Source organism: Phycodurus eques, chromosome 5 (assembly GCF_024500275.1).
Source record: "Phycodurus eques isolate BA_2022a chromosome 5, UOR_Pequ_1.1, whole genome shotgun sequence".
Taxonomy (NCBI): Eukaryota; Metazoa; Chordata; class Actinopteri; order Syngnathiformes; family Syngnathidae; genus Phycodurus; species Phycodurus eques.
In genome coordinates, this window is record NC_084529.1 from 17172215 (window position 1) to 17194737 (window position 22523).

The following is a 22523-nucleotide window of genomic DNA, read 5'->3' on the forward strand; positions in this document are numbered from 1 at the left end:
AACACAGCACCCAAAATTTGGGATCCTATTAAATCAGGCCCACAGAGTGCTTAACAAATTGACTCGACTATTTAACAGAATGAAGTGCTTTTAATTTCCTATCTTCCGCTTTCTCCTCTCTAACACCAACTGCCCTCCTGTCTTCCCTCACTGCATCCATCAAACCTTCTCTTTGGTCTTCCTCAAGCTCACTTGCCGGGCAGCTCCGTCCACATCACCTCCCTACCGATATACTCACTCTCACTCCTCTGGATGTGTCCAAACCGTCGAAGTCTACTCTCTCTAACTTTGTCTCCAATACATCTAACATTGGCCGTCCCTCCAATGAGCTGATTTCTAACCCTATCCAACATGGTCACTCCAAAAGAGAACCTCAAAATCCTTTCTCCTTCATCCGAGCAGACACTCTTCTATCTGGCGATTTCTTTGCCCCCTTCCAACCTCCTCGGACCACACTTACCATTGCTTTTTTTAGGTTGTTGTAAAACAGCAAATTTTAAAGTCCATAGATACCACAGTAGTAGGGTGTCCTTTATGGAAAGTCAGTCTTTTAACAACATAAGAAGAGTCCAAATGAAAAAGCATTTTTTATGAATTTAGTCAAAATGAGTTTTGTTATTTCTGGTTTCCAGGTTAAAGCTAATAATTTGTATTCGGTGTGTTCTATGTTAATATAAATTAAGCAATTAATGGGTTATTTGGGAAATATCGAACTTTTATTGAAAAGTGTTTCAAAGAGGTCTTTGATGTCATTTTATCACAGCATCAGAAAACTCCAAGAAACAAAAACTCCAAAATGTTACACTGTATTCAAAAGTATTATGCTTTGTGAATAAAAATGAATAGGTGAGTGTACCAACTAACGCTTAACATTAACTTGAATGAACCGTTAATTGTAACCCTTCAAAGGGAGCGACAAGTCACATTTATTGAGTCAATTATCTTCGTCGCTCATCAAGATCCTGTTGACCCACTGGATTGCGACCAATGTTGGCGAAGGCTTCCTCGCAGAATCTGCGGACCCGATCACGAAAACCAATCTCACCGATGAGTTTCATGACATCATCTCTCTTGGACTGTTTCACGCTATGAACCACAGGTGTTACAATTTGAAGTTAGCATATTTTACGCTCACTTCCAAGCACAATCAAAGCTATATTAGCAGAGAATGAATGTGAAAATCAAGGGCCCAGACTAGTGACAAGCTTTTGATGACGGAAATACGTATCAGAATCAGAATCAGAATCATCTTTATTTGCCAAGTATGTCCAAAACACACAAGCGTATGGCACCTGTCGGTTTCTGAAATAAAACATTTATTTTCAACAAGATTTTCAAAGGAGTTGTTTGCTTTTGCACGCTTAGAAAATTCAACATCAAACGATGCCATAATAGGCTGTCTGCTAATAGGCGTGACTCTATTTTTGTCTACAAGTCGTCATATCTACAACCTTGGAAGATTTTAGAAGACCACTCCAAAATGATTTTTTCTCTGATTTTGCTATTTCTTGGTATTATAACTCCCAAGTTTTTCCAGAGCTGCGTATTATATGGTCATTGATACGCTTGCCATGCCCTTTTATTATTCCACATAAAGACAGTATTTAAAGTATTTGTGAAATATCTCAGAAAAAGGTTTTGCTCATTATTCCCTCTTCAGGTTGAGCAGGCATTTATTTTTTTCCCAGTCCGATCGTTGACTCGAACAGACATCGGATGGTCACACGTCACACACTGTACAGTAGTTGCCAAATTTATCTTGTTAGCAGATTGATTGGGGCCAAAATGTTAATCTACAGTTTATACAGACCCTCAAGGTCTTTGAGCCCTCAGCGCAATAATTCAGAATTTTTAATCAATGTGCTTTTTTTTTTTTTTCATCTCGTGCTTGTTCACACGTAGGCGTTCAAACGTGATAACCTGAGGGATCAGTGCGGGACATTGATGTGTATTGGCTCAGTTGAAGTTTTTACTAGAGCATACTAGAGTCACGGCTCAGTCGTGTCATTTCCAAATGTCCTGTTTTATCAGACAAAAAAGACATGTTGAATGTGACTCAATTTAAGGCAACTTGGCAATTCAGTCGGAACACTTACACTTTCACACTTACAGTCCTAGTGAACAATTTGAACATAACATTTGGCTCAATAATGGTAAGAATAACATTATATCCGCACAAAAAATGGCTTGTCAACACAAAATATTATAAACTACAGAAACATCTGTGAGTAACAAAACTTCCAGCGAGAGAGAAAAAGGACAGAAAAAAACAAGCTAGAGACCTTTTTTCTTTAATATTTATTCAGAAAACAGAACATACAAACACAATCGCCAAGGTTTTAATGGCTTTTGCAGTGTCTAATGATCCTCAAATATCGTTTGGCTTCGTTTTAGTATACCTATTTATATGTGTTTTAATTGTTGTAGAAATATTTCACATGAGTAGAAGCACAAGACTTTGTTAGCCATACTCGCCGTCACGCGATGACGTTTGTGAGGAAAAGTGGAGCCAAATTCATTTGGAGCAGTGCTGTTCTGTCCTATGTTTGAAAGGATGCACCTTTTCATGTCTTCTTGACCCTGTGACGTATTCCCACAAAGGTTAAGGAAAGGTGGCATAAATGTTAGGAGATTGGAGATTCCGAAGAGGGCCACAGTCTCTCCCCGCAGGGTCGCGGAGGGCTTCGCGAGCCAGCGAGAGCTCAGCTCAGCACTCGCATTCCAGGGATTCTTAATAGTCCAATCACTTGCAATTTTTATTTTCGTGGGAGCCACATTGAGGGCCAATTTACATTCACTGTACCTGTCGTCTTCCGTGTCACATAGTAGTGTCGTAACGGTCTCGAGACTGTATTTTGAAGGTCTTGGTCTTGTCTCGGAATCGACTCCCAAAAGCCTTGATCCTGTCTCGGTCTCGGACTGGCCGGACTGAAGATTTTCCTTTGAGACTGGTCGAGACCAGGACTGATTTTCTATTCCCCAACTTCATTAATGTGATAATAAGGAGAAGCACTTGATAAAACAACAAATATCTTCAATTCATGTATTACTCTTGCCTTGTCTCAGTCTTGGTCTTTTCTAAGTCTTGACTCCCTAAAGTCTTCGTCTTGTCTTGGTCTCGGTGAGTTCTGGTCTCGCCGCGAGACTTGGCCTCGGCTAGTGTGGTCTTGATCACAATGCTATCACATAGTGCTGAGGTGTTGATATTGCGTGTGCTCATCCTCTGAGATATCACATAATAACATGGCACAGCTGTCTCTGCAGGATGACTCTGTTCGCCAACTCGCAAACCTGTTGCGCATCTCATTGAGTGGAGACACGTGACAGATTCCCGTGAACAAACACCTTTCTTTCTTTTTGACGCACAAGATGATTCGCCAATGTGTCAAACAGCCACAGCGTAGCGCCAACTACGACTTCTCGAGCGTTTTGACTTTCGTAATGGTAGCTGGTAGCTGCAGCCTTCAAGAGTACCCGATACCTTGAAATAAGGCCGCTATCGGCACGATACCTGGCATCGTCACTCACTCATCCCTGGTTTTGCCAACCTGAAATAGCCTGGCACTTATTGTTTCAAAACATTAGGAAACGTTCTAACCTCGAAAACCTCACAGAGTAATCAACTAGGCGTCCATTATCAGAAGCTGACACTGTTCGCTAACACTACTGAACTGGAATCTTGTGCACGCGACAAAACTCAGTGCAGCTCTGCTTACCTCTAGCATTTAGCTTTTAGCAAGGTTTAACAGAGGCTACTCTTCTGCTTAGTCATCCACTTCTTCTTCTTCTTTCTTACCACCCTTTAACACCTGCAGTTTTCACATCCCACATTCTGCCCACTTCTGTACCTCTGAACCCCCAGACCCTAACTGAGGGCTTTGGTGCATCATCAGTTCTCCACGCCAACATCGATCCAGCCACTTCTGAGGGGGCGCTCATGACGACGACAACATGCTTGTCTTTGCCTGTGTAAAACAAACACCTCTTACAGTTCAAGTGTTGTTTACTGGTGTTCAAAATAGCTCAGAGTGCAGGGTGTGATTAATTAAAGTGATCGAGATCACCATTCTAATCAAACATGCATGCTTGTGAGCATGGTCCACTCTTTTTAAGTGTCATTTGTGTTCTCTGCCGATGCTTCACCGGCGTAAAGAGGTTGGTTATTGCACTGTGTGGGACGACGTGAAAAATAAGTGAAATAAGTCAAGCCCGAAATTTGATCACAATTCGGCCAGGGTATAAACAGTTTTCATTTGTTGGATGATTATCTTTTAGCTGCAAAGGACATGAATATGGCAAAAGACTGTAAGATGCTGTTATACAATGGCTATAGAAATTCTACACACCCCTGTTCAAATGTCAGGTTTCTGTTTTTTATACCCCCCAAAAAAACGATCATCAAGGGTGAGGGGAGGGGTTTGCGAACCGATGCCCACTTTAGCCTATGCTGATGCCATCCCACCCACCCACCCCTTGCAGGCCACAGACGGGCAGTCAGTCATGGCCTCACTCTACTGTCTGTAGAGGCTGTCTATGTATCACTGCAAAATGTCAGCATGCACAGAACATAGTAAATAAGGCCCACTCAGTCCCAACTAATCAGTATGTGACATTATCCTTCACCATATGCAGCACCCTGGCGCTCCACCAGGAAAGGAAATGAGCAGCAAACGCTTGAGCTTCTACCGTGAGACGCAGATTGAAATCAGATGAAGCCTTATCACCGAGCGTTTTACAATTCCAAACAAGTCAAAGCGTGATGCTGTCACTCCCAAGTGTTTACATTAGAATTAAGTGGGAAGACTCAAAAAGACAGCCCGAGGTCTGAAGACCATTTCTTTTGCCCTCTACTGTCCTCCAGTGGACATTTATGGTACTTTAACTCAGCACTTATAACTATACTATAACTATAAAGTAAACCTATGTATGATATAATAGAAACTGTGATATATTGTTGCATTTTTGTTTGAATTTAAAAAATAATCTGCGACCTTTTGTAACTCTAGCTTGTCACCTGTTTCTATTTTATTATTACAATATGGGTCGGACCAACAACAACAAAACTGCAGCAGGCCGTAAAAGGCCCCCAATGAATGAATGAAAATGCCAATAATCCATTCCAGCCTCCCCTCAAATACAAAAACAAATACACAACAAAATTCTTTGAGTTTTTTAATTTAAAAAACAATTACACACTATAATATTGTGCTTTGTAAAAACATACAGTCATGAGATAATTAAATCGAATGTAAAGAGTTGAACCGTTTTTGCTACATTTTTTGTTTCAATTTGATAGACATTGTGCTGTTCCTTGCACCTTGGCCACCTGGGGGCAATATAATACAGTGTGTTTGCCTAGCTGTACTGTAAACTGCGCACACGCTAATATCCATCACACAATGGACAGCTTGCTGTGTGGAATTAACAGCATACTTCACATTCAGTATGCATTCCCTCAATCTCCCTCACACCGCCGTTTTTTTTTTCTTCTTCTTCTTCTAAAAGCATCATTCAAACAATGAATTTCAGACAAAAGGCCAGTTACACAACAGCGGACCCCCACGGGAAATTCAGACTGGCTGACAGCCAAGCACTCACTTGTAGATTTCATACTGGAAGGCTACAATGTGTTTTATGAACGTGGATTCATTCAATGGGAAGCTTTGAAAATTGAAAATGAAAGAGCCTGAATTAGCATTTAGGATAGAAAAAGTGTATATGGATCCTAGTTAACAAAATGCACTTACTGCACTAGGGTTGCCAGTATCTTTTTTTAGAATTTATTTTATATATACGGTTGAAAAAAGTGTATAAAGTACGGTGGACTGGAAGTGCAACACAATATAACAATATTACATTTCAGAAATTAACAAGAGTGAGTGAGGAGAAGCGGCTCAGAGATGGATGGACAAATACATAAATAAATAAACAAATACATAATAAATAAATAATAAAAGACGAAACAAATTACAAAAGACGAAACCCCGGACAGGGAATGTCCCATATTATATTACTACTAACATTAATTTTATTCTCATTTATGAGGGATGGACTTAAATCCTTAAACTGCATATGTTGGTACTGAATGTAAGGTATATATTTGGTGTAATTTTGGTGTACTTTGAGTATGCTGTATTTTGAGAAAGATAAATCCTAAACAGCTAGCAATTAGCTAGGAAGAATTAGCATTGTTGGTATAAATTTAGTGTACAGAATTTGAGACAGCTAAATGCTAAATGGCTAGCAATCACGATTAGCATTAGCACGCTAGCGATTACCATTTTAGGTTACAAAAACGCTAACAATTCAGCTCACTCATACTTAATATGTTATACGTACATTTCACATCCAACAGTGTCTTAAAAGTGTGTCTTGCTCTCATAAAGACGACTCAAACACTCTCATTAACACTAGTCTAACACTCTCATACGCACGAGTATTAAATTAAATTAAGTAAATGAATAAAAAGAAATATCAAATATACTCAGATCCTTTCACATTTCCATCTCAAATGCTCGCATAGATGCTTGTGGGAAAATTTATTTTAAGATAGATAGATAGATAGATAGATAGATAGATAGATAGATAGATAGATAGATAGATAGATAGATAGATAGATAGATGGATAGATAGACAGACAGACAGATAGATAGATAGATAGATAGATAGATAGATAGATAGATAGATAGATAGATAGATAGATAGATAGATAGATAGATAGATAGATAGATAGATAGAGATAGAACTCTATATTTTAAATATGAAAAACGTCACTCTAAGTGTGTGCAGTGTGCAGTGCATATCTATAATTTCACTTTTTGAATTGAACTACCTAATAAAAGATTTACACTATTCACGTGTGAGCATAATCGACGTGTGCGTGAGAATGATTGAGATGGACTCGTGAATGCCAGTGACATGTGCGAGAATGTGATCGACATGCCTGCGTGTTAATGAGAGTGTTTGAGTAGTCTTTATGAGAGTAAGACTCGTGCGTATGAAAGTGTTGGAGTTGTGTTTATGAAAGCCTTTCAGTAGTTTGTGTTTATGTGTGTGTGAAAGTGAATAGTACAACCCCAATTCCAATGAAGTTGGGACGTTGTGTTAAAAAATAAAAACAGAATACAATGATTTGCAAATCATGTGCAACCTATATTTAATTGAATACACTACAAAGACAAGATATTTAATGTTCAAACTGATAAACTTTATTGTCTTTAGCAAATAATCATCAACTTAGAATTTTATGGCTGCAACACGTTCCAAAAAATCTGGGACAGGTGGCAAAAAAGACTGAGAAAGTTGAGGAATGCTCATCAAACACCTGTTTGGAACATCCCACAGGTGAACAGGCTAATTGGGAACAAGTGGGTGCCATGATTGGGTAGAAAATGAGCTTCCCTGAATTGCTCAGTCATTCACAAGCACAGATGGGGCGAGGTTCACCTCTTTGTGAACAAGTGTGTGAGAAAATAGTCAAACAGTTTAAGGACAATGTTCTTCAACGTACAATTGCAAGGACTTTAGGGATTTCCTCATCTACGGTCCATAATATCAACAAAAGGTTCAGAGAATCTGGAGAAATCACTGCATAAGATGGACTGATGCAAAGTGGAAAAGTGTTCTGTGGTCCGACAAGTCCACATTTCAAATTGTTTTTGGAAATTGTGGACGTCGTGTCCTCCGGGCCAAAGAGGAAAAGAACCATCCGGACTGTTATGGACGCAAAGTTCAAAAGCCAGCATCTGTGGTGGTATGGGGCTGTGATAGTGCCATTGGCATGGGTAACTTACACATCTGTGAAGGCGCCTATAATGCTGGAAGGTACATACAGGTTTTGGAGAAACATATACTGCCATTCAAGCAACGTCTTTTTCATGGACGCCCCTGCTTATTTCAGCAAGACAATGCCAAACCACATTCTGCACGTGTTACACCAGCATGGCTTCATAGTAAAAGAGTGTGGGTACTAGACTGGCCTGCCTGCAGTCCAGACCTGTCTCCCATTCCACCAACAAAGCTTCAACAATTAGTGTCAGTTCCCAAATGTTTATTGAATGTTGTTAACAGAAAAACCATGTCCCAGCTTTTTTTGGAACATGTTGCAGCCATAAAATTATAAGTTAATGATTATTTGCTATAAACAATAGTTTATCAGTTTGAACATTAAATCATCTTGTCTTTGTAGTGTATTCAATTAAATATAGGTCGAACATGATTTGCAAATCATTGTATTCTGTTTAATCGGTAGGGCCAAAGTAATACTTAATTGCGTTGAGAAATCCCTTTAGCACCTCGTTTGTAATTTTTAAATCGGTTGAGATTTTCTGACCAGCACGGTGGAGGACTGGTTAACACATCTGCTTCACACTTCTGGGAACCGGGGTTCAAATCCCAGCCCCGCCTGTGTGGAGTTTGCATGTTCTCCCCGTGCCTGAGTGGGTTTTCTCCGTGCACTCTGGTTTCCTCCTACATCCCAAAAACATGCGTGGTAGGTTGATTGAAAACTCTAAATTGCCCATAGGTGTGAATTTGAGTGTGAATGGTTGTTTGTTTATGTGTGCCCTGCGATTGGCTGGCGACCAGTTCAGGGTGTACCCCACCTCCCACGCAAAGATAGCTGGGATAGGCTCCGACAGCCCGCAACCCTAGTGAGGAGAAGCGGTAACGGAAATGGATGGATGGATGTATTAACACAATGTCCCAACTTAATTGGAATTGGGGTTGTAAGTGTGAGAGCTCATCCTGAAAAATCTGCCTAACGGCCCATCATAAGAAGGGGCTGCAACTCACACGTTCTCAGGCCATGAGACACTATATCAGCGCGATTGATTTCATTTAGGAGCGCACATGCACGAATCTGCCCCATTTCACGTCCACGTGAGCCCGCCGGCCCGCCGCCATGTGTGAGAGGAAATGGTTTTTTTTGCCAACTCGATGACACATTTTCTATTAGATCAAAGCTGTGCAAGCTCTGCCCTGAAGACATGACCTCCGTGCACCGAGCACACCACAGCATCTGCTGACAAGCAGCCACAGACAGCAAACGCCATCTTTACCTGCTTTGTCTCCAGTTCATGAGAGGAGGTCAAGGACGTTGTACAGGTTGACCTTTCACAACTGAAACACTTTCACAAACTACTGTCATATTCCCCACTCACATTCACCACTGAAATGCTCTCACACACAATAATGCACTGCCCCCAAAAACTACTCAAATCTTTTCGCTCATATACACTACTAAAACGCTCTTAAACACATTTAAAAAGCTTTCACATCCACTACTAAAATGCCATTACACACTGCTGAAACGCTCTCACGCACACTACAGACACCCTTGTACACACTACTGAAACACTCTCAAACACACTTCTAAAAAGCTCTTGCATCCACTACTGAAATGCTCTTGCACAATTCTGAAACGCTCTCACACCCACGCTGAAATGCTCTCACACACTATTTAAATAGTTTTTGCTCACAAACTGAAATGTTCATATTCCCCACTCACACACACAACTAAAATACTCTCAGATACATTATTGAAATCCTTTCATATGCACGACACACTTTTTTTCTGTTGTTGTTGAAAATGTATACTACTTAACTGAAACACTCTCACAAACACTACTGGAAATTTTCCATTCACATACACTACTTAAACACTTTCACACATCTGAAAAGCTCTCACACACACTGCTGAAACAAGCTGACATGCACCACTGAAATGTTCTCACACCTACAAACTCCCTCTCACACACAATACTGAAATGCTCTCACACTCTACAGATTTTTTTTCACTCATATACACTATAGTGAAACAATCTCACACAAGAAAAACTCCTCTCTCTCTCACACATGCACATAACTGAAATGATCTCACACACACACCACTAGATTTTTATTTTAATGACATACACTACTAAAACACTCTCATGTAGATCACTAAAATACTATTATACACTTAACTGAAACTCATATTTCAGTATATTATACGAACACATTTTAGTATATATTATATGACCATATTATAGTACTGTATGTGTGAGAGAATTTAGGTTGTGTATGAGTGTGTGAGAGGTAATCCTGAATTACGTCTCATATCTTGCAATTGCAATTATTTTTTCATTGACTTCTTCCCGTTGGAAGCAATATTTGCACACGTTGTATTGGAAGCTGACAATGACGTGTATTCACAGATGGCAGCCTGTAAACACGTGGTGCTACTGTAGGTCATGTCAATAGATCGCTTCTCATAAGGAAGTCACGAGGCTTGCAGTTCCACACATGATCTTATGTAGTATTTATCATGTTATGTTCGGGACAGAGCGGCACGGTGGACGACTGGTTAGAGCGTCGGCCTCGTAGTTCTGAGGACCCGGATTCAATCCCCGAACCCGACTGTGTGGAGTTTGCATGTTCTCCCCGTGCCTGCGTGGGTTTTCTCCGGGCACTCCGGTTTCCTCCCACGTCCCCAAAACATGCATTAATTGGACACTCTAAATTGCCCGTAGGTGCGAATGGTTGTATGTTTGTATGTGCCCTGCAATTGGCTGGCAACCAGTTCAGGGTGTACCCCGCCTCCTGCCCGATGATAGCGGGGATAGGCTCCAGCAGGCCCGCGACCCTTATGAGGATAAGCGGCTCAGAAAATGGATGGATGGATGTTCGGGACACCAGCGTTTCAGTAATATGTGGTGTGTTTATATTACAACCCCAATTCCAATGAAGTTGGGATCTTGTGTTAAACATAAATAAAAACAGAATACAATGATTTGCAAATCATGTTCGACCTATATTTAATTGAATACACTTCAAAGACAAGATATTTAATGTTTAAACTGATCAACTTTATTGTTTTTAGCAAATAATCATTAACTTAGAATTTTATGGCTGCAACACGTTCCAAAAAATTGAAATACTTAAATAACTGAAGTTGTTATTTAAGTATTGAACACAAGTTCAGTTGTGTTTAACTTTTTAGTGCAATATATTTTCATTAATTCATTTAATCTTTAAGAACTGTGTTTTCAACTTTTATTTTACAGTTAATGTTGCATCTAAATGTTCAGACTGTGACTAATGTTACAGTGACTTACAATAATATCATTAAATGTACTTTTTAGGAACCACCCCCTGTCTTGTTTTTTTTTTTTATGAACGCTTGGGCCTAATATGCTACTATATTTTAATGTTAATCATGATAGTGGTACTTAAAGACCTGAATATTTTGTAGATGTAATTGGTGTAAAAGGTTTGAGAACCACTGATATAGAGTACGTATTACCAATATAAATATGCATCTATAAGTATATTATTACATGCTGTCCATTTTACTAACAGTACATATTACAAACTATACAGATTGCAGTCAAAGCATGTAGCATAACATGTTGTATATATTACACTACTATAGTGCATCTGTCCCCACATAGCGCAGGTCTTTCAAAAACAATGTAGAGTGAAATCTGCATTCAAATTCACCCCGCCCCTCCCGCCAGCCCACTCCTAAAAAGAGGTTTGCAATCACCCAAAGATCCCACAAAATGGCCGCAAATCACTTAAAACGGAGAGGATCATAAGGCATCAACACCATGCATCTAGCATGTACACAATGATGAACCCGTGTTACATTAACAATTATTCAGTCATGAAATGTTTCAACAAAAACAAACCACCTTCACATGAGGCTCATCAATAATATTAGCTATCACACAAGCCTAAATATTCACGCATGGGCAAACGCTTTTTATGCAGGCTAGCACTTTTAACAAATGGTATAAGTCATTAAGGTTACCCTTAGGCATTTATGCACATAGTGTACATATTAGAGTTAGTATGGTACAGGGCATAGGTGCTGTAAATTAGCTTCCACGGGCGCATACAGCTCAGTGGGAGGTATGTCAATAAATGTGCAGGTGAGAAAAAGTAACAAGTCTACTTTGGACTCAACGTTGACCGCCGCGAGGAGAATTATGAAGGCTGTGCGTCAGCGTCAACTATTTTTTTTGGAAGGCGAGCGAGCCGCAGAGTGCCGTGGGGGGTCCTCCGACCTTTGCAAGGGAGCTCAGGGGAGCGTTAGCGAAGAATAGCAGGCACTGGTGAACAATTTGCACGTTTATTATTAAACTTGCTTGAGGATAAGGCTCATTGAGCAGGTATTTTTATTTTTTACAGTGCACACATTCCAGACCCCCTGTGTGTAGCCTTTATTGGGAAAGTCGTCGTTGAATTGGAAAAGGTGAAGTAGGAAACACTGTGCTCATTGTAGTTCGTTATTGAACAAAGGTATTCCGAATTTTGAGGGCTTTTTGTAGTCATCCTTATACATAAGGCGGAATAATTTATTGGAGGGTTTGTATGCAATAGTTGAATTGATACAAATCCTCAAAATGCTCCTGGAAATTGTCATTTGTTATTTATAGATTTTTCTCAAATTCTACAAGACTGGCTAAAGAAAAACAGTAAAAAAAAAAAAAAAAAAAAAGTTACTTACTGGAATGAACTCATGATGCTATGAGAAAAGGTTTTACTAGTAAGTCAGTATTATTAAAAATATAGTGATTTTTTTTCGGGGAAAATAAAGATCATTTTCATCATCAAACGTTTTTTTAGCCTCATAATGTATTCACGTAAATTTACGACTTCTTTGGGTAAAAACCTTTTTTTTTCTCATATCATTAGCTTAATTGTATAGTTGCCTAAGTCGTTTTAGAACGTATGCGGAAAACAAGAAAAAACAACTTCAACAAAGAAGAGTCCAGTTGCCTCGATTCAACTTTTGCAGATTATCATGACCTGAATGAATGAAAATCTACACAGACGTAAAGAAAAACACAAAATAAAATTCAATTTTTATCAAGCACATTGCTTTTTGTTATTGCTATTGATATTGATGTAAGAAAAAAGACTTGGGCAATTATGCTGCGAGACTTACAATGTTACAACTTTTTAAAATATATACATTCTTTATCGTTATATTCTGAGAATAAAGTTCTAGTATGAGAAAAAAGTCTTACGAGTATGAGTATTATTACAAGAATAAATTGGTATTTTGTCAAGGCAAAACTTTATATATTCCAACTTCATTGTTCTCTCTTTCATCATGACATTGTTGTATAATTATGAGGTTTTTTTAACTGTAATATAATGACGTAATCTTGTAATTACGGCCTGATTGTATGACTTTATTCTCTTAAAATTATGAATTTATGACTTTTTTCTAATTATGCTAAAACTACTGTTGCTTATTTCTCTTATGACATTCATGTACACTTTTTTGTCTTGTAATATCACGACAATTGCCTATACGTGTGCTAGGTCTGTTTCCAGCCAAGTGAGTTTGAGATTTCCTTTGTTTGCTCCATTCCTTCTTTTACCCTGTTTTTCCGACCCGCGTCGTATATGTCTTAGTTAACTTGCTTCCACTGTAATGAAATAAAGAGGAGTAGAATTAGATGAGGTGAAAGAAAATTGCATTTTGTTGTGACGCTGGGCAGTCGCGTGTCTTTTGAACATGTGCTGCTGGGAAGCCGTTTAGATGGAGTTGAACATGTGACCAAAAGCTCGTTTTCTCCAGTCACTTTTTTGGCGCCTCTTCATTTGTGTCATATTTCTCCCATGTTGGCAGCATAAATGAAACACATCAATTGTGTTTTTATTTGTTTCTTTGAGATGTCTTCACACAAGCTTGCTTCAATTGGAAAACTCTCGCCTGGATTTTTTTATTTAAGGACAGTAGTTATACATTTTTACAATGACAGGAGCCACTGCACTCCATGTTGACATGTTAACAGGTGCAGCCTAGTGTCCTAATCCACAATACAAAATGTGGTGGTGATCAGAGCTTGAAGACCACTGGCATCAAACTCCGGGTTTGGGGGCCAGATCTGGCCTGCCACATCAATTTATGTGGCCCGTGAAAGCAAATCATGTGCATCAACTTCCATGATTCTTGCTAAAATCTGTAGCAAAATGTTTAATTGTCACATTTAATAAATAATCTTATAATATTGCAAGCCTTTTTGTGACCAACCCCCCCTTTTTGTACATGAATTGAACAACCTATTACCTTTGATTCAACTTTTTTTGTGCCCAAAACCGATTTCACGTGAAGATATTTTTGGACAAACCAGCATAGAGACAAATAAAATGAAAGGATTAAAACTACAACTCACCATAACACTAAGTATAGTTGTTGTAATTATGTTAAGTCACCAGGCAATATTTAATGTAGTCAGAAGTCATTGCAATTCCCACACAGTTTTGGTGAACTCTTTGTTTTTTGGACTTTCCCTATTTTGGCTGCGAACACCAAGATAACGTTGAGTCCTTCGCTTCTCATTAGACAGAGTGTGAAAATTCCGAACTTCAGGGGATCATGTCATGGTTTCAGTTGGCGAGTGAATGATTTGCCTGAAGTTGTGAGGAAGAGCACAAACATTCAGGACTCATGAAGCTCCACCGTTTATGTCTTGTTTGCTCGTTTGGTTTTCATCTCCAGCTGTTCTCGTCAACCCCGCTACTTTGTGTTAACCAATCAGCTCCCTCCAGTCACTGTTGTCAATTTGTTTGTATTTAATTCCCTGGGTTTGTTCTGTCTGTTTCGGATCATTGTTGTTGCACGTTTCTCCTTTTGTCATGTTTCTTGTTGTGTTTTGTTACTTTGAATCTGGATTTTTTGGGGGGGAACTTTGTAAATTTAGTTATGGAGAGTTTACCACATTCCTTGTTTGGCTTTTTTGTTTTTGTTTTGGGTGAAACGAAAAAGAGCAAAAAGGATTTTCGCCTCTTAATGTGAGAGAGGGTCACGGCAAGTTCACTGGAGCTCACTGATGACCCACTAGCGCAGGGGTGTCTTGGTGCCAAACTGGTTTTAGGAAGTGTGATGAAGCCAAAAGTCTCACACACACTGCAATACAGTACATTCTTGTATTGTGCATTTTTGAAACGGCGTGGCCGAGTGAGTGCCGTGCATCTCTCCTTGGAGCTCGCACGACACTCTCTCCAGCTGCCGTGCAGTCCAGCTGCTGCTGTCTGTCTGACTTTGGCGGAGGTTACGTTCCCAAAACTTTCACCTTCTTAATAGCGATATGAAATCCACAATAGCTGAAGTGTTAACCCAAACAATATTTGTCAAAAAACTTTTATTTGTAAACCGATTTGTTCGTAAACTGAGGTTCCACTAATGCCTGGACAGACTGCAAGACAAGTTTGGTGTCAGACTACTGCCATAAAATCAAAGAGCGCTGGCCATCGATGACATCAGCATTTTTCTGTCGTCTGATTGGGTTGGTCCAAGCAAAATTTATTACAAGCAAGTTCGACTAGCAAAAAACATCTGTAGAGATCTGCATACATTAAAACAGTATTCAATATTCAGCATCTCTGCATTCAGCATCATCAATTGAATGGCTGTTGTGCAGCGCTTTCTGTGTGCTCGCCTTGGCCACCTGGGGGCAGTATAATACAGACAGACGGCTACACCGTTCATTGAGCCGTACGAACTCCTGCAGCTTATCAGTACGGCACTAATATTAGTCGGTCCTTGTAGATGATAAAGAATATATACTGATGAGTCCTGTTATATTGTCAGTCTCTTGAGTTGTGGCACCGTTTGTGTTCAATCCATTGCTTAGTTATAGCACTGCAACATAGATGCTATTTAGTCTTAGCTAGTGGACGGAAAGGAAGTTATGCGGTTGTTTTAAATGGACAATCTGTGAATTACAGTCTGTTTTATGTTTAGTTTGACAGTAAACTTCAACAGGCCGTGGCAATAAACAGATTGAAGCCTCTTTTTTTTGTAGATTTGTTCACCAAGTTCTGCTTACGGTGAAGCGAGCTGAGTTCACTGCCACCATACAGGAATTGTATGTCCAGTCTGCTGAACAAACAACAGCTCGTATCTCGAAAAACTTGTAAGTGGAGTCACTCCTATCTCAAGGCCCCACTGTAGCCTTCATACATGTCAAGGTACTATGTGGTCTATTCATCAGTATCTCAAGTAGTTGGCTTTAAGTTCAACCAAATCAACCTCCGTGGTGTTGTTTACGTTCATGTCTTCACGCTTCGACCGTCATGAATGTCTTTGGCACACTACAGTGGATGCCCATAATGCCCCTCAACACCCCCACGATTCTCCTAAATGGAGTCTGTCCGTCGTCTGGCGAACACGGCGGACACGCTCTTGACGATGCCCTTGAGGCCCAGCGGCCTCTTGGCACACGGCTTGGCGTCCCTCATTCTGCCCGTCAGCCCGTGGAACGCGGCCAGCACGCCGTGGTAGTTCTCGGCCGCCGACACTTCGTAGAAGAGGCAGCCGGCGTCGAGGGCCAGCAGGCGGCCCTCCTCGCTGGCCACCGTCCGCCGGTGGTGGAGGTCGCGCTTGTTGCCCACGATGGCCACGGGCGTCTTGTCCGTGTCGGGGTGGCCTCGAGCGGACTTGATGGTGTGCACCAGGCGGACGACGGCGTTGAAGCTGGCGCGGTCGCAGATGCTGTAGGCCAGGACGAAGCCGTCGGCCCATTGGAGCTTCCTCTCCAGGAGGGATGTCTTCACCGAGACGTCCTGATCAAAAGGAAACATCGTGGTAAGCACTCATCTCCACATCAAACTTTTTTCATGCTAGCTGCAGTGGTTCTCAAACTTTTTACATCAAGTAACAGCTAAAAGAAAATACTTTCCAAGTACAGTACGCCCACTATTTGCAGGAGAAAGGGACCATCATAAGAGAAGAACACAAATTACTATTTTGTTTGGATTAATTTATTTACTGGGGTCTGTAATAATATACAGAAGACAAAGAATAAAAGGCGTAGCATCAACACCATCCATCTAGCATGTACACAATTATAAAACCATGTCACATCAACAACTGTATTCAAGTAGTGAAATTATTCAACACAAACAAACCACCTTCACATGAGGCTCATTCACTGTTATTACAGTTAGATTGCATTAGCTACCATACACACTCACACTTGTTGACAATTTAGTCTTCAATTAACCTTTTTTTTTCTTCTTTTTTTTTGTCCTGGTCGGCTGTTAGGTCAAGCAGAATGGAGGATCTGTATCCCTTTTATGCCGGAACAGTTTTACTGTGTCGCAGTGGAGTTTTTAGGCTTCCGCTGTGGTTTCTTGGTATTATCATTTATGTTTATTGAGAGTCAGAATCTATCAGTCGAACAGAACAAAGTTTATAGAGGGGAGAGAGAAACGAAGACAAAAGACAAAGCACTAATTGTAAACAGGATGAGAGAAGTAAATCATTACATAGCTACAACAATGAAATATTAGATATGAGTGTCGCATGGGGCTGTACAACTGAAGTGTGGTGGGATTGACTATGTAAATTATAACAGTCTATCGAACGAGAGTGTGAGTGAGGGGACACACAAACAATTTGCATATTCATGAGTTATTTGTCGCAATAAGTGAGTGGCCCCACACCCAGCGAAAGAGTCCCAGGGGTGTGCCTGCGGACACATGCAAGTGAATTGATACCGTTTTGCATGCACATAGACTGACAGAAGTGTCCTGTAATTGCTGTGCCCGCACCGCGGAGGCTGAGGACCCCACTCAATCGATTTACGTTGATGACTTTTTACTTGTACTTCCTACATTTGAAAACAGACATCTGTTGTCCTTATTTTGTCAAAATAGGCCTGTTACTTATTTCAACCTCTGCGGATGACGACACAACATAAAAAAAGATGTAAATAGAGAGAGGTAAAGTCAACCACAGTCGACATCTTGATGGATTGACATATTGGGCGGAATACTAGATAGCTCTTGATTTAAAAAAATTAAATTAAATTTTGTGGTGCCAACTTATCAAAATGGGCATTGTATATAATTGGCAGTAAAAATTTATTTTTGTTTCAGAGTGTTGCTTAAGTAGTTGAAGCTGTATTTTTAAGTAGCTATACTTCTACTTAAGTATAGAGTGTGAGTGCTTTTGCCACCTGTGATAAGTGCTTACCTGAGAATATGGCGAATCCCAAATATTAACAGCAATTTCCCTGCCATCCACCATGAATCTGTGACTGTAGATGGACTCTGAGACACAAACACAAGTTACGTTGACATGACCGCATGACCTTTATATAGTGTATACCGAGTATACAACTGGGAGAAACGAAGAGACCACTGCAAAATGATATTATTCCAAATACAAATATTGTCACTAGAGCATTTATTTGAAGAAAATTCAAAATGTTCAAAGTACAATTTTGTTTGTTTTTGTTTGTATGATCTCTTAATGTTTTCCAGGACTGTATGTTTAAGTTAGTAGAGTGGAGCAAAAGCCCTCACCAATATCTCCATACTCTCCTATGAATCTCCGCGTCAACAGGCGCACTGTGAGTGCTGCGAAACATAACACACGATTTCAACTCATATAATAGCATGATCATCATCATCATCATCATCATCATAATTATAACGTTGCTGTTACCTGATTTGCCCACGCTCTCCGTGCCCATCACGACCACGTTAGCTTCCATGTTGTTGCGCGTCCATGAAGCCACTGAGCTGCTGCGCCCGGTGTGAAGTGTTGGACGCGTGCGCGAGCCTTTTGGAGGCGGGCCTGCGCGCGAGGGGGCGGGGCTTGTCACGTCACGTACAGGCACAACAACAACGTCGCGCCTCATTACGCTGCCTGCTGCTGTATGTAAAGCTTGGACTGTCTGAACTTTTGTCTTTTTGCTGTAGCACTTATTGTGTCATTATTAAACCTCAATAAATTCTATTATTAGGCTTGATTGGATTATATATAATGATAAGAATAATGAAATTATTCATATTATTTGGGGCCGACTGTTTAGAGCGTCTGGCTCACAGTTCTGAGCACAGGGGTTCAATTCCCGGCCTATATAATATATAAAGCTGTGGGGTGCAAAGCTGAAGCAGGTTGTCAGGTAAAAAAAAAAAAAAATCTATTATATTTGTTGGTTTGTTTGTTGTAGTATGGGTTTCCTGTTTTTTTTTTTAATGTTAATGGTTATTAAGAAAAATATTTTGGGTTATGTATTTAAGTTTGTTTATTTATTTATTCATTTATGTGAACATGGGAAATTATTTCCTGGGTTTTGAACGTTTTTAAGCTATTTACAAAATACTATCTTGACTATCTTGGATATTGGATATTTTTGTCAACGGTTACTCATATGAATACAAAAGAAAATTGAAAAATCAAAAATTACAAATTGCGTGGAAATAGCTAATCTGGCTGGATTTGGGCTTTGAAACCAGAGGGGTGCAAGAGATGCTATTCTGCCTCCTGACAGTAGAGATATATATTTTTTAAATCTTTATGTAACAATGGTAAAAAAAAAAAATTACTTAACCTGCTAACTGTGTAAACTTGAGTCCACTTTGAAATCCAGCTTCTGTAGTTGTTTGTTGGAATATAAAATCTCCGCTAGAGGGCAGCAGACTCTTTCATTTTACTTCCTCATGCTGCAGAAGTCCCACTGGACGCTGATTGGCTGATTGTCGAAACAACGTGGCAAGTAATAGTGTGCGTGGGCTTGTGTGTTAAGTGTCCGGCTTTACATTTGTCTTATTTCATCAGATTGTCCCTGCTGACTGATTCCAATTTCAACATACTGTACTGCAGTAGTGTGACATACTGCACATAAATCACATTTCAGGAATGGTATGGTATGTGGTATGGCTCTACTTAGACGTTTACATGATGAAAACATTTAATCTAATTTAACATCTAAGGATGACTTTTCTTGAATGATATCTCGTTGTTGCATTAAATGTGAAGTACAAGTACTCCATGTATTAGGATAATGTAAAGGAAATTGATATTGATATTCAGGCTAAGATGATATGGATTTTTTTGTAATCGGTCGGGCCCTACAAGATATGCTCTTTAAATGACTCCTTTCATCATTATGAGAGGTGAGGCATTATAACTATGTATTTTATAACTGTTCATTCATTTATCAACAATGCACACAGAAAAACCAACAGTAATCGACAACATTTATTAAATGGCCAAAGTTCAAATTCAGGTAATTTCTCCATTCGAAGCACATGATTTTCATGGGAAGTTGGTTATGTAGCCTCTCCTTAAGATTGCTGCACCTTTGCAAGTAAATCTTCTTACAGGTTTCACGAACACACACTCCAAATGAGTGTGTGTGTGTGTGTGTGGTAATTTCACTCTTCACTCTTTCGGGGGTGCACTAAGGAAAGGAAGTGAATCTTCATAGCAGAAGATGCAGCTGAGTGATGGTCTTATTTTGAGGACATACTTGATGTTCATTCTTTTGCCATCTGTGGCCTTAAGAGCCAGCTAGTAAGTGTCTTCGACTGACTTCAGAGCCAAAAAAAACTGCTGCACAAAAGTGGAATGTATACTGAGAATAAACACTTTGTAAGGCGGGGGCTCTCTAAGTGGGGCCCGGGGATGTCACGGGAGTCCATGAGCGTTGGCTTGCGGGTCCACAAAATGACTTGCAGTCAATTATTATGTCGTATCATGTTAAATAGTGTATTCATACATATGGGGACCAGCAGCCAATAAATTAACATACTAAATCAATTGGTCCTCCCTATGTTAGTTCTGGGTCAATTAACTCATTCACCGCCAGCCATTTCAAAGTTGAGCATTTTTTGATTCGAGACCCACAGAACATTATATTCTGTGACCATATAAGTGCCAAACCTGCTAAAAGAAAGCGTAGACCCTCTTCTTTCACCAGAAAAAGTTTGTTTCTAGCTTTTTCTGTTCTTAAGTAGTCAGCAATAAAACATGGTATGGTTTCACCAAAAACACCGGTTTCTGGTCAAAAAGCAGAGAAAACAAGATTTTTGTGAGAAAAAAAACCAAAAGTCAAGCGGAACAGTGACTTTGATGCTAGAATTTTGGGCTTTTGTGACACCTCAAACTATAAAAGAGCAAAAACAAGACTGTGAACGGACTTTTGATGCAAAATAATTTAGTTATAACTACAAAAACGTGCCATGAGCGTAGCTGACTCAGCACACGGCTTGAGTGTGGGTTTTTACATGGTGTTTGCCATTCACTCCATGTACTACATCTTTTCTCAAAATTGTGACACACACGTTCTACTTCCTACCACCACAGATACTTTGTTTATACCATACATATACATATTCTGTTCGAGTGTGAGGTGCCTAAAGTTGTCTGACTTCCAACGTGTTGGCATTTCGCTCCCTCATAATCCATGTGACGTGATTGACCGCCTAATCTTTATCGTCAACTCAAAAACTGTGCTGATCTGAAAGCGATGCAATGCCACCATCTACAGGGATCTGACAGTTATTACAGTAATTTACAAACCAGAATTTCCCAGACAATCTAGGTGAGACCCCCTTCCACATCTACCTGTTGAAAAATAAACTTGCCGAAAATGTACGTCGGTGGCAGTAAACGGTTGCATTCCAATTGATACATTTAAATGTCCACTGCAGTGAATGAGTTGAAAGCTACGATTGGTTGTCTCATATCATCACATGAATCTTACATCCCCGCATGACTTAGCCTCCTGGACGCCTCCTTGGTGAGGTGTTCTGAAAACATCCCTACAGGAGGAAGTGACAAATCCCAGCATTCAAAAGTACAGAATATACACAGTGGATCACTTTTGACGTATGTTTGTAACAAATTCAAATTGTTGAATGGTAGGAAGGTCTGACTCACCCTAAAACAGGATAGACTTTTGCGGGCGACGCCTCTTGTTGTTCATGAGAACAACTGGCTTATGATTGTCTCATTTAAGTACACGGCATTTGCATTGTAACTCCAGAAAACAGCTGCTACAACCAGATAGACGAGTCGGATGACGCGCACAGAGAAAAGAGTCACCTTCGACCTAATCAACTGAGGGAGAAAAGACACAAAAAGTTGATTGTGATTTTCAAGTTGGGTGAGATGTTAACAATAAGAAAGGACAGAAGTAATTATAGTAGTGCTGCTAATTTTCATGGCGATTCTACGAAATGATCATAAAAAAAAAAACAACAACAAAAAAAACATTGTTCTCCATCCCCACTGAATAGTGTAAGCTAGTGGTTCTCAAAACATTTTACACCAAGTACCACCAGGAAAAAACATTGGCTCTCCAAGCATGACATCCTGACCAACAATGATTCAAATAAAATGTTGCACAAAATTTCTATAAAAATTGTACCTAAATAAATTTAAAATAAACTGTTCTAAGTATTACATGTAACTGTATTGTACTTCAAAGTTAAATACAAATGAACTGTACTTGCCAAATGTACTGTATTAATATATATAGTTTACTTGCTTCCAATTGGAGCTCATACAGGCATATTCTCTAGTCGTATTTTGTCAGAGTACGAGCCTTGCAATTGGCCCAAAATGGCTGCTTCAAACCGCAATGGCAGACTTTCTGTTCAATTTCAAGCATGCAACCTTGAGGATTTTTCCTACGACCCGTTATGAAGGACATCTCCACCCAATTTCATGTCGATTGGTGAAACTCGTGTCAGGGGAAAATCTTTTTCGTAACTTTCCATTT

At 39.8% G+C, this 22523-nt stretch overlaps 1 protein-coding gene across 1 annotated transcript; it reads right to left on the minus strand.

Annotated features, from left to right (window-relative positions):
- Positions 1-13801: 13801 nt before the first annotated feature.
- On the minus strand, positions 13802-18517 carry si:dkeyp-59c12.1 (Ras-related and estrogen-regulated growth inhibitor-like protein). Its single transcript, XM_061676770.1, has 4 exons — positions 18455-18517; positions 18313-18366; positions 17981-18057; positions 13802-16566 (listed from the first exon to the last, which is right to left on the minus strand). The coding sequence occupies exons 1-4, from the start codon at positions 18501-18503 to the stop codon at positions 16141-16143; spliced, it is 606 nt and encodes a 201-aa protein (XP_061532754.1). The 5' UTR covers positions 18504-18517; the 3' UTR covers positions 13802-16140.
- Between the last annotated feature and the right edge of the window lie 4006 nt (positions 18518-22523).